Consider the following 13,633-nt stretch of genomic DNA (forward strand, 5'->3'; position numbering starts at 1 on the left):
GTAATATCATTGGTGGCCAGTGTGCGGCCTCCGTCGGCCCCCCTCCCCCCCTATATTGTAATTTCATTGGTGGCCAGTGTGCGGCCTCCCCTCTCCCCCCCCCCCCCCCGCCCGATCATTGGTGGCAGCGGAGATTCCGATCGGAGTCCCAGTTTAATCGCTCTGGGGCTCCGATCGGTAACCATGGCAACCAGGACGCTACTGCAGGCCTGGTTGCCATGGTTACTTAGCAATATTACAATATTAGAAGCATCATACTTACCTGCTGGCTGCTGCGATGTCTGTGTCCGGCCGGGAGCTCCTCCTACTGGTAAGTGACAGATCATTAAGCAATGCGCCGCACAGACCTGTCACTTACCAGTAGGAGGAGCTCCCGGCCGGACACAGACATCGCAGCAGCCAGCAGGTAAGTATGATGCTTCTAATATTGTAATATTGCTAAGTAACCATGGCAACCAGGCCTGCAGTAGCGTCCTGGTTGCCATGGTTACCGATCGGAGCCCCAGAGCGATTAAACTGGGACTCCGATCGGAATCTCCGCTGCCACCAATGATCGGGGGAGGGGGGGAGGGGAGGCCGCACACTGGCCACCAATGATATTAATACAATAGAGGGGGGGCGCACACTGGCCACCAATGATTTTACAATAGGGGGAGAGGGGAGGCCGCACACTGGCCACCAATGATATTACAATAGAGGGGGGGGGCGGGGGAGGCCGCACACTGGCCACCAATGAAATTACAATAGGGGGGTGCGGGGGGTGCCGCACACTGGCCACCAATGATATTTAAACTGGGGAGGGAGGGGGACGCTTCTAGTTAGAATATACTACGAACTGTGTACATGACTGCCCCCTGCTGCCTGGCAGCACCCTATCTCTTATAGGGGGCTATGATATGCACAATTAACAAGGGGTTAATTGTGCGGATCACAGCCCCCTGTAAGAGATCGGGTGCTGCCAGGCAGCAGGGGGCAGTCATGTACACAGTTCGTAGTATATTCTAACTAGAAGCGTCCCCATCACTATGGGAACGCCTCTGTGTTAGAATATACTGTCGGATTTGAGTTTTCACGAAGTGAAAACTCATCTCTGAAAAAGCTTTTATGCAGACGGATCTTCGAATCCGTCTGTATGAAAGTAACCTACGGCCACGGATCACGGACGCGGATGCCAATCTTGTGTGCATCCGTGTTCTTTCACGGACCCATTGACTTGAATGGGCCCGTGAACCGTTGTCCGTAGGACAGGAATGACAGGTCATATTTTTTTGACGGACAGGAAACACGGATCACGGATGCGGCTGCAAAACGGTGCATTTTCCGATTTTTCCACGGACCCATTGAAAGTCAATGGGTCTGCGCAAAAAAACAGAAAACGGCACAACGGCCACGGATGCACACAACGGTCGTGTGCATGAGGCCTTACAGGTATATTAGACGCTGTTTTGATAACAGCGTCTAATATACCTGCTACCTGGTCCTCTGGTGGTCCCTTTTGCTTGGATCGACCACCAGAGGACACAGGCAGCTCTGTAATAAGTAGCACCAAGCACCACACCACACTACACTACACCCCCCCCTGTCACTTATTAACCCCTGATCACCCCATATAGACTCCCTTATCACCCCCCTGTCATTGATCACTCCCTGTCATTGATCACCCCCCCTGTCATTGATCACCCCCCTGTAAGGCTCCATTCAGACGTCCGTATGTGTTTTACGGATCCATGGATCGGATCCGCAAAACACATACGGACGTCTGAATGGAGCCTTACAGGGGGTTGGTCACCCCATATAGACTCCCTGATCACCCCCCTGTCATTGATCACCCCCTGTCATTGATCACCCCCCTGTAAGGCTCCATTCAGACGTCCGTATGTGTTTTACGGATCCACGGATCCATGGATAGGATCCGCAAAACACATACGGACGTCTGAATGGAGCCTTACAGGGGTGTCATCAATGACAGGGGGATGATCACCCCATATAGACTCCCTGATCACCCCCCTGTCATTGATCGCCACCCTGTCATTGATCACCCCCCTGTAAGGCTCCATTCAGACATTTTTTTTGCACAAGTTAGTGGAAATTGATTTTTTTTTTTTTCTTACAAAGTCTCATATTCCACTAACTTGTGACAAAAAATAAAATCTCACATGAACTCACCATACCCCTCACAGAATCCAAATGCGTAACATTTTTTAGACATTTATATTCCAGACTTCTTCTCACGCTTTAGGGCCCCTAAAATGCCAGGGCAGTATAAATACCCAACATGTGACCCCATTTCGGAAAGTATACACCCCAAAGTATTCGCTGAGGGGCATATTGAGTCCATGAAAGATTGAAATTTTTGTCCCAAGTTAGCGGAAAGGGAGACTTTGAGAAATAAAATAAAAAAAATCAATTTCCACTAACTTGTGCAAAAAAAAAAAAAATTTCTATGAACTCGCCATGCCCCTCATTGAATACCTTGGGGTGTCTTCTTTCCAAAATGGGGTCACATGTGGGGTATTTATACTGCCGTGGCATTTTAGGGGCCCTAAAGCTTGAGAAGAAGTCTGGGATCAAAATGTCTAAAAATGCCCTCCTAAAAGGAATTTGGGCCCCTTTGCGCATCTATGCTGCAAAAAAGTTTCACACATGTGGTATTGCCGTACTCAGGAGAAGTTGGGGAATGTGTTTTGGGGTGTCATTTTACATATACCCATGCTGGGTGATATAAATATCTTGGTCAAATGCCAACTTTGTATAAAAAAATGGGAAAAGTTGTCTTTTGCCGAGATATTTCTCTCACCCAGCATGGGTATATGTAAAATGACACCCGAAAACACATTGCCCAACTTCTCCTGAGTACGGCGATACCAGATGTGTGACACTTTTTTGCAGCCTAGGTGGGCAAAGGGGCCCACATTCCAAAGAGCACCTTTAGGATTTCACAGGGCATTTTTACACATTTTGATTTCAAACTACTTCCCACACATTAGGGCCCCTAAAATGCCAGGGCAGTATAACTACCCCACAGGTGACCCCATTTTGGAAAGAAGACACCCCAAGGTATTTCGTGATTGGCATAGTGAGTTCATGGAAGTTTTTATTTTTTGTCACAAGTTAGTGGAATATGAGACTTTGTAAGAAATAAATAAAGAAATCATCATTTTCCACTAACTTGTGACAAAAAATAAAAAGTTCTATGAACTCACTATTCCCATCAGCGAATACCTTAGGGTGTCTACTTTCTGAAATGGGGTTATTTGTGGGGTTTTTCTACTGTCTGGGCATTGTAGAACCTCAGGAAACATGACAGGTGCTCAGAAAGTCAGAGCTGCTTCAAAAAGCGGAAATTCACATTTTTGTACCATAGTTTGTAAACGCTATAACTTTTACCCAAACCATTTTTTTTTTACCCAAACATTTTTTTTTTATCAAAGACATGTAGAACAATACATTTTGAGAAAAATGTATATATAGATGTCGTTTTTTTAAAAAAAATTTACAACTGAAAGTGAAATTTCGATTAATAACAAAAAAAGTAAAAATGTCAGCAGCAATGAAATACCACCAAATGAAAGCTCTATTAGTGAGAAGAAAAGGAGGTAAAATTCATTTGGGTGGTAAGTTGCATGACCGAGCAATAAACAGTGAAAGTAGTGTAGTGCAGAATTGTAAAAAGTGGTCTGGTCATTAAGGGTGTTTAAGCTAGGGGGGCTGAGGTGGTTAAAGAGCAATGAGGGGGGAGTCGCAGAAAGCGACGAGGAGAAAGCAAAGCTGTTAAATATTTTTTTCTCCTATGTATTCAATGAGGAAAATTAACTGTCAGATGAAATGCTGAATGTAAAAATAAATTCCCCATTAACCACTTCACATCTGGGCCATTTGCCCCCTTCCTGACCAGGCCTAATTTTGCAAATCTGACATATCTCACTTTATGTGGTAATAACTAGATTGTTTTCTCGTGACACATTGTACTTCATGCTAGTCATAAATTTGAGTCAATATATTTCACCTTTTATTTATGAAAAAAATCCCAAATTTACCCAAAATTTAGAAAAATTCGCAATTTTCTAAATTTCAATTTCTCTGCTTTTAAAACAGAAAGTGATACCTCATAAAATATTTACTACTTAACAATACCCATATGTCTACTTTATGTTGGCATCATTTTGGAAATGTCATTTTATTTTTTGGGGACGTTAGAAGGCTTAGAAGTTTAGAAGCAATTCTTAAAATTTTAAAGAAAATTGCCAAAACCCACTTTTTAAGGACCAGTTCAGGTCTGAAGTCACTTTGTGGGGCTTACATAGTTCAGGTCTAAAGTCACTTTGTGGGGCTTACATAGTGGATACCCCCATAAATGACCCCATTATAGAAACTACACCCCTTAAGTTACTTAAAACCGATTTTATAAATATTATTAACCCTTTAGGCGTTCCACAAGAATTAAAGGAAAATGAAGATCAAATTTTAAAATTTCACATTTTTGGCAGATTTTCCATTTTAATCCAATTTTTTTCTTTAACACATCGATGGTTAACAGCCAAACAAAACTCAATATTTATTACCCAGATTCTGCGGTTTACAGAAACTCCCCACATGTGGTCATAAACTGCTGTATGGGCACACGGCAGGGCGCAGAAGAAAAGGAGCGCCACATGATTTTTAGATGCCATGTCCCATTTGAAGCCCCCCTGATGCACCCTTACAGTAGAAACTCCCAAGAAGTGACCCCATTTTGGAAACTAGGGGATAAGGTGCCAGTTTTATTGGTACTATTTTTGGGTACGTATGATTTTTTGATCATTCATTATAACACTTTATGGGGCAAGGTGACCCAAAAGTTGGTTATTTTAGCACAGTTTTTATTTATTTATTTTTACAGCGTTCACCTGAGGGGTTCAGTGAAGTGACATTTTTATAGAGCAGATCGTTACGGATGTGGCGATATCTAATATGTATAATTTTTCTTATTTATTTAAGTTTTACACAATAATAGCATTTTTGAAACAGAAAAATTATGTTTTAATGTGTCCATGAGAGCTATAGTTTTTTTTTTTTTTTTTTAGCGATTTTCTTTTGTAGGGGCTCATTTTTTGCGGGATGAGGTGACGTGTTTTATTGGTACCATTTTGTGGGACATACGCCTTTTTGATCACTTGGTGTTGCACTTTTTGTGATGTAAGGTGACAAAAATGGCTTTTTTTGACACAGTTTTTTTTTTTATGGTGTTTATCGGACTGGGTCGATCATGTGATATATTTATAGAGCCGACCGCCACGGACGCGGCAATACCAAATATGTCTATTTAATTTTTTCTATTTTGAATTTTTTTTTTTTTTATTCCTTACATGGGGAATTTTTTTTTTACATGTGAAACCGTGGGTAACTGGCTGAGTGATAGAAAACAGAGGGTGGTTATTAACGGTACACACTCAGATTGGGTCACTGTCACTAGTGGGGTACCTCAGGGGTCAGTATTGGGCCCTATTCTCTACAATATATTTATTAATGATCTTGTAGAAGGCTTGCATAGTAAAATATAAATTTTCGCAGATGACACTAAACTGTGTAAAGTAATTAACACTGATAAGGACATAATTTTTGGGGCCTGTAGTCCACTGGCCTGCAGTAAAATTGATATCCGTTGACCATCTAATATACCTCCAGCCACATAATCACTTGATCTTTTCTGTACGGTGAGTGTCTAATTGTTGGGGCCTCGGAGAAATTCAACACCTCTGACGACCACGTGTTATCCAATTTCACCTATTATCATTTGGGGTTTATTCAAGAGGGGGGATTTTGTTAGTCATGTTTTTAATCCAATTTTATATTTTTAGTTCTTTTAAACATATGTATTTGTACTGGCCTGCAATGTAATGACCGTCTAATATACCTCCAGCCACATAATCACTTGATGTTTTCTGTCCGGTGAATGCCTAATGTTTGGTACCTGTACTCCCGTGGCCTAAAATAAAATCTTTCTAGGCTCCAGCAGGGCACATTTTTGAGAGTTTCCCTTTAAGACTCCTGATTAAAATACATATTTTTTGGGGAATTTTTGCCATTGATCCCCCTCTGGTATCTCACGATTTGTGCACTTCTAGTAAGTATTTGGTGGCTGCAAATATGACCTGAAGGTTTTTCAGGTTCGCCTGCAATTAAAGTGAATGGGGTCCGCCGCGAACTTGTGGTTCGCGAACATTTGAACTTGTGGTTCTCGAATCGTCCCGGCTGATGTTCGTCCATCACTAGTTATCAGTTAAAAAAAATCTCGAAAAAAACTTTTAATTCCTTCATAACACCTAAAGAGTTAACAAAGTTTGTAAAATCATTTTTGAATAAATTGAGGGGTGTAGTTTCTATAATCGGGTAATTAATGGGTGTTTTTTTATTTTATTATTTAAGCCCCCTCAAAGTCACTTCAGAACTGAATTGGTCCTTAAAAGAGTTGGTTTTGCATATCTTTTAGAATTTTCTAAAATTAGCAGCACTATCTGAATCCAATTACAAACCCTGGGCAACAGAAGCTAATAAATGGATAGTATCATGGCACTGAACTCAAAGCATACAATATCAATATACATCCAAAGAGGAAAAAAGTTGTGCCACTCCCCTATCCTTAAAGTTTAACCTTTTAAAAAGGCTCTTTCAGCATGATCAACCCTATTAAACCATACTTCCTGGTAGGGCTTATCATGCTGATTAAAACTATAACTTTCATTTGTCTGTATGCTTAATAGCTGCAGAGATACACTAATCACAAAAAGTTAGGGATATTTGGCATTCGGGTGCAATTTATGGAAAACATAAAAAGTTCATGCTACAGTGATATTATTTCATGAAAGTAGGGCATTTAAGTAGAAGCAGCAATGGTGATTTCCTCAGCTCATCAATTTGTTGAAACAAAAGGCAACGACAGTGGTGGGTATCCCCAACAAAAATGTCAATGTCTCAATAACCTGTCATGTGCCTTGAGCATAAATTGCAGCTTGGCAATTATGTCTCAAGCTGTTCACAAGTCAATTTATTGTCTGCTGAGGCATGGCATCCCACTCTTTTTTAAGTGCAGTCCTTAGGTTGTTAAGGTTCTGCGGTACAGAGGTACGAGCCTTTACACGGAGACTCAGCTAATCCCATAGGTTTTCAATGGTATTCAGGTCTGGAGAAAGTGCACTCCACTCCAGCCATTTTCCAATGATGCGACCTTGATGAACTGGCGCATTGTCGTCCATGAAGATGAAATTAGGCATGTGTTGTTCATGCAGATGCACAATGACTGGATTAATGATGTTATTAAAGTTATGGGCTTGTCACTGTAGTGTCGGGCACTTTTGTATTGACTAGACGCACTTGCCCACGCTGTAACACCACCACCACCAAAAGCCCATCTGGTGACAACAGTGGCTGATGCATAGCGCTGTCCTTGACATCGCCAACATTGTTGATGGCTATAATTTCTGCTCAGCGTGAATAGACTTTCATTAGTGAACAGTATTGAGGCCCACTCTTCCCTCGTCCAGCGTAGATGCTCCCTGGCCCATGTAAGACAATGACGTCTGTGCCTGGTGGCAGCCGTGAGCTCATTATTTCATTTCTCTGTCACAGTACAGGATCAGACTGTTAGTGTAGGTCAAAAGGAGAATGGTGTGCCATCGAATGCAGTATATAAATTAACAAGCTTTTGGCATGGGAACCGTTCCATTAGTCCATTACTATATGTAGCATTGTCAGGAAAGGTTTAAAGGGGTTTTCCAAGATATTTTAACTAATTACCTATCCTCTGGATGGGTCATCAGTATCTGATCCGCGACCCTACCGATCAGCTGTTTGAGAAGGCATTGGCACTCGTATTAGTGTCGCAGACTTCTTGCAACTTTCACTAGGCTATGTGACGTCACGTTCATTAGTCGTATGACCTAGGCGCTGCTCAGCCTCAGTCAATGGGGCTGAGCTGCAATACCAAGCATAGATGCTGTACAATGTACGGCGCTGTGCTTGGTGACCTGAGAGAAGGCCTTGGCGCTAGTGCGAGTGCCGATGCCTTCTCAAACAGGTGATTGGCGGTGGTCCCAGGTGTTGGACCATTCTGATCAGATACTGATGACTTATACAGAGGATAGGTCATTTAGTTAAAATATCTCAGAAAGCCCCTTTAATGAATACTATCAGTAATCGTACAGCTATTTTAATCTTCCTTGCCAATTTTTGCTTTGATAGGGTTTTTATTGAACAAAGGCGTTGGTTTAGAAAAGTTTCAAGAAAGACTGAAAGAGCCGAAGCGGAGGCCTGGAGGCACAATGGGTCAAGAAATCCCATTGCAGAATCTGCTCCCTTTTCTCGTATCCGCATACTGAAAAAGCTGTACAAACCTTTTCTATTCACTGTTGGGGTATGTATATTACATTACCATTTGATTAGTTGATTAGCGTGCAATGCTGAATGTTTTCATGACATTAGACTGCATGACAAGTTAATTCCATCTACGATTTGCTGATGAGCGTTGGTTTATTTATAAGTCCTAAATAAAAGAGGCATAAAAAAGCAAAAATGTAGGTTCTTTTACATTTTTTTGTGGTGAAATATACAATCCTAATTCCAAAAAGTTGGAACATTGTGTAAAATGTAAATATAAACAGGATGCAGTGATTTGCAAATCGCATAGACCCGTACTGTAGTTTATTCACAGTAAATCATAACGTATATTTGCTCAAAGTGAGATATTTTAACATTTCATGAAAGACGCATCCCAGGTTTAGACAACAGAAAATTAGAAAAAATATTTTCTAGGTCCTCTTTGAAGGGAATGTGTTTTACGGAAGTAGAGGGGTCAAGGTCAATAACTTTAGGGTGTAGCATAGGGTGGAATAGATTAGTCAGCTCCTGTTACCTTTAGTGTGTCATCTGCTGACTATTGTAACAACCAGCAACAACAACTCCTCTGCTCCACACATACAGCCCTGCTACACCCATGCAGCCCTGCTACACAACACTCTCACACTTATCTGCAATAAAAACACATTTCCCTGCACTAGTGCCAGCTGTATAGTTCTTCTGTTCTGGCTCCTCCCATTGCTGACATTATTAAAGGTCCTTAACCACCTCCGGACCGCCTAACGCAGGATCGCGTTCCGGAGGTGGCAGCCCTGCGCAGAGTCACGCATATATGCGTCATCTCGCGATGGCCGAGATTTCCTGTGAACGCGCGCACACAGGCGCGCGCGCTCACAGGAACGGAAGGTAAGAGAGTTGATCTCCAGCCTGCCAGCGGCGATCGTTCGCTGGCAGGCTGGAGATGTGTTTTTTTTAACCCCTAACAGGTATATTAGACGCTGTTTTGATAACAGCGTCTAATATACCTGCTACCTGGTCCTCTGGTGGTCCCCTTTGTTTGGATCGACCACCAGAGGACACAGGTAGCTCAGTAAAGTCCCACCAAGCACCACTACACTACACTACACCCCCCCCCCCCGTCACTTATTAACCCCTTATTAGCCCCTGATCACCCCTGATCACCCCATATAGACTCCCTGATCACCCCCCTGTCATTGATCACCCCCCTGTCATTGATTACCCCCCTGTAAAGCTCCATTCAGATGTCCGCATGATTTTTACGGATCCACTGATAGATGGATCGGATCCGCAAAACGCATCCGGACGTCTGAATGAAGCCTTACAGGGGCGTGATCAATGACTGTGGTTATCACTCCATATAGACTCCCTGATCACCCCCCCTGTCATTGATTACCCCCCTGTCATTGATCAACCCCCTGTAAAGCTCCATTCAGACGTCCGCATGATTTTTTACGGATCCACTGATAGATGGATCGGATCCGCAAAACGCATCCGGACGTCTGAATGAAGCCTTACAGGGGCGTGATCAATGACTGTGGTGATCACCCCATATAGACTCCCTGATCACCCCCCTGTAAAGCTCCATTCAGATGTCCGCATGATTTTTACGGATGCACTGATAGATGGATCCGATCCGCAAAACGCATCCGGACGTCTGAATGAAGCCTTACAGGGGCATGATCAATGACTGTGGTGATCACCCATATAGACTCCCTGATCACCCCCCTGTAAAGCTCCATTCAGATGTCCGCATGATTTTTACGGATGCACTGATAGATGGATCCGATCCGCAAAACGCATCCGGACGTCTGAATGAAGCCTTACAGGGGCATGATCAATGACTGTGGTGATCACCCCATATAGACTCCCTGATCACCCCCCTGTCATTGATTACCCCCCTGTAAAGCTCCATTCAGATGTCCGCATGATTTTTACGGATGCACTGATAGATGGATCGGATCCGCAAAACGCATCCGGACGTCTGAATGAAGCCTTACAGGGGCGTGATCAATGACTGTGGTGATCACCCCATATAGACTCCCTGATCACCCCCCTGTCATTGATCACCCCCCTGTCATTGATCACCCCCTGTAAGGCTCCATTCAGATATTTTTTTGGCCCAAGTTAGCGGAATTTTTATTTTTTTTTCTTACAAAGTCTCATATTCCACTAACTTGTGTCAAAAAATAAAATCTCACATGAACTCACCATACCCCTCACGGAATCCAAATGCGTAAAATTTTTTAGACATTTATATTCCAGACTTCTTCTCACGCTTTAGGGCCCCTAGAATGCCAGGGCAGTATAAATACCCCACATGTGACCCCATTTCGGAAAGAAGACACCCCCAGGTATTCCGTGAGGGGCATATTGAGTCCATGAAAGATTGAAATTTTTGTCCCAAGTTAGCGGAACGGGAGACTTTGTGAGAAAAAAATTAAAAATATCAATTTCCGCTAACTTGTGCCAAAAAAAAAAAATTTCTATGAACTCGCCATGCCCCTCATTGAATACCTTGGGGTGTCTTCTTTCCAAAATGGGGTCACATGTGGGGTATTTATACTGCCCTGGCATTCTAGGGGCCCCAAAGCGTGAGAAGAAGTCTGGTATCCAAATGTCTAAAAATGCCCTCCTAAAAGGAATTTGGGCACCTTTGCGCATCTAGGCTGCAAAAAAGTGTCACACATCTGGTATCGCCGTACTCAGGAGAAGGTGGGGAATGTGTTTTGGGGTGTCATTTTACATATACCCATGCTGGGTGAGAGAAATATCTTGGTCAAATGCCAACTTTGTATAAAAAAATGGGAAAAGTTGTCTTTTGCCAAGATATTTCTCTCACCCAGCATGGGTATATGTAAAATGACACCCCAAAACACATTCCCCAACTTCTCCTGAATACGGCGATACCACATGTGTGACACTTTTTTGCAGCCTAGGTGGGCAAAGGGGCCCATATTCCAAAGAGCACCTTTAGGATTTCACAGGTCATTTACCTACTTACCACACATTAGGGCCCCTGGAAAATGCCAGGGCAGTATAACTACCCCACAAGTGACCCCATTTTGGAAAGAAGACACCCCAAGGTATTCCGTGAGGGGCATGGCGAGTTCCTAGAATTTTTTATTTTTTGTCACAAGTAGTGGAAAATGCTTATTTTTTTTTTTATTTTTTTTTTCATACAAAGTCTCATATTCCACTAACTTGTGACAAAAAATAAAAAGTTCCATGAACTCACTATGCCCATCAGCGAATACCTTGGGGTCTCTTCTTTCCAAAATGGGGTCACTTGTGGGGTAGTTATACTGCCCTGGCATTCTAGGGGCCCAAATGTGTGGTAAGGAGTTTGAAATCAAATTCTGTAAAAAATGACCTGTGAAATCCGAAAGGTGCTCTTTTGAATATGGGCCCCTTTGCCCACCTAGGCTGCAAAAAAGTGTCACACATCTGGTATCTCCGTAATCGGGAGAAGTTGGGGAATGTGTTTTGGGGTGTCATTTTACATATACCCATGCTGGGTGAGAGAAATATCTTGGCAAAAGACAACTTTTCCCATTTTTTTATACAAAGTTGGCATTTGACCAAGATATTTATCTCACCCAGCATGGGTATATGTAAAAAGACACCCCAAAACACATTCCTCAACTTCTCCTGAATACAGAGATACCAGATGTGTGACACTTTTTTGCAGCCTAGGTGGGCAAAGGGGCCCACATTCCAAAGAGCACCTTTCGGATTTCACAGGTCATTTACCTACTTACCACACATTTGGGCCCCTAGAATGCCAGGGCAGTATAACTACCCCACAAGTGACCCATTTTGGAAAGAAGAGACCCCAAGGTATTCGCTGATGGGCATAGTGAGTTCATGGAAGTTTTTATTTTTTGTCACAAGTTTGTGGAATATGAGACTTTGTATGAAAAAAAAAAAAAAAAAAAAAATCATCATTTTCCACTAACTTGTGACAAAAAATAAAAAATTCTAGGAACTCGCCATGCCCCTCACGGAATACCTTGGGGTGTCTTCTTTCCAAAATGGGGTCACTTGTGGGGTAGTTATACTGCCCTGGTATTCTAGGGGCCCAAATGTGTGGTAAGGAGTTTGAAATCAAATTCAGGAAAAAATGAGGAGTGAAATCCGAAAGGTGCTCTTTGGAATATGGGCCCCTTTGCCCACCTAGGCTGCAAAAAAGTGTCACACATCTGGTATCCCCGTACTCAGGAGAAGTTGAGGAATGTGTTTTGGGGTGTCTTTTTACATATACCCATGCTGGGTGAGATAAATATCTTGGTCAAATGACAACTTTGTATAAAAAAATGGGAAAAGTTGTCTTTTGCCAAGATATTTCTCTCACCCAGCATGGGTATATATAAAATGACACCCCAAAACACATTCCCCACCTTCTCCTGAGTACGGAGATACCAGATGTGTGACACTTTTTTGCAGCCTAGGTGGGCAAAGGGGCCCATATTCCAAAGAGCACCTTTCGGATTTCACAGGTAATTTTTTACAGAATTTGATTTCAAACTCCTTACCACACATTTGGGCCCCTAGAATGCCAGGGCAGTATAACTACCCCACAAGTGACCCCATTTTGGAAAGAAGAGACCCCAAGGTATTCGCTGATGGGCATAGTGAGTTCATAGAACTTTTTATTTTTTGTCACAAGTTAGTGGAATATGAGACTTTGTAAGAAAAAAAAAAAAAAATAAAAAAATCATAATTTTCCGCTAACTTGTGACAAAAAATAAAAAGTTCTATGAACTCACTATGCCCATCAGCGAATACCTTAGGGTGTGTACTTTCAGAAATGGGGTCATTTGTGGGGTGTTTGTACTGTCTGGCCATTGTAGAACCTCAGGAAACATGACAGGTGCTCAGAAAGTCAGAGCTGCTTCAAAAAGCGGAAATTCACATTTTTGTACCATAGGTTGTAAACGCTATAACTTTTACCCAAACCATTTTTTTTTTACCCAAACATTTTTTTTTTATCAAAGACATGTAGAACTATAAATTTAGAGCAAAATTTCTATATGGATGTCGTTTTTTTTGCAAAATTTTACAACTGAAAGTGAAAAATGTCATTTTTTTGCAAAAAAATCGTTAAATTTCGATTAATAACAAAAAAAGTAAAAATGTCAGCAGCAATGAAATACCACCAAATGAAAGCTCTATTAGTGAGAAGAAAAGGAGGTAAAATTCATTTGGGTGGTAAGTTGCATGACCGAGCAATAAACGGTGAAAGTAGTGTAGGTCAGAAGTGTAAAAAGTGGCCTGGTCTTTC

At 42.3% G+C, this 13,633-nt stretch overlaps 1 protein-coding gene across 1 annotated transcript in view; it reads left to right on the forward strand.

Moving 5' to 3' along the window:
* The first annotated feature begins 7,979 nt into the window (after positions 1-7,979).
* The window catches only part of PARL (presenilin associated rhomboid like), a 111,928-nt gene continuing 106,274 nt past the window's right edge, over positions 7,980-13,633 (forward strand). Inside the window, exons 1-2 of the mRNA XM_040422209.1 lie at positions 7,980-8,053; positions 8,218-8,389. Of these exons, the coding sequence (XP_040278143.1) occupies positions 7,980-8,053; positions 8,218-8,389 (246 nt within the window). The remainder of the gene's footprint in view (positions 8,054-8,217; positions 8,390-13,633) is intronic.

The sequence above is a fragment of the Bufo bufo genome, chromosome 3, assembly GCF_905171765.1.
Source record: "Bufo bufo chromosome 3, aBufBuf1.1, whole genome shotgun sequence".
In the NCBI taxonomy this organism is placed as follows: Eukaryota; Metazoa; Chordata; class Amphibia; order Anura; family Bufonidae; genus Bufo; species Bufo bufo.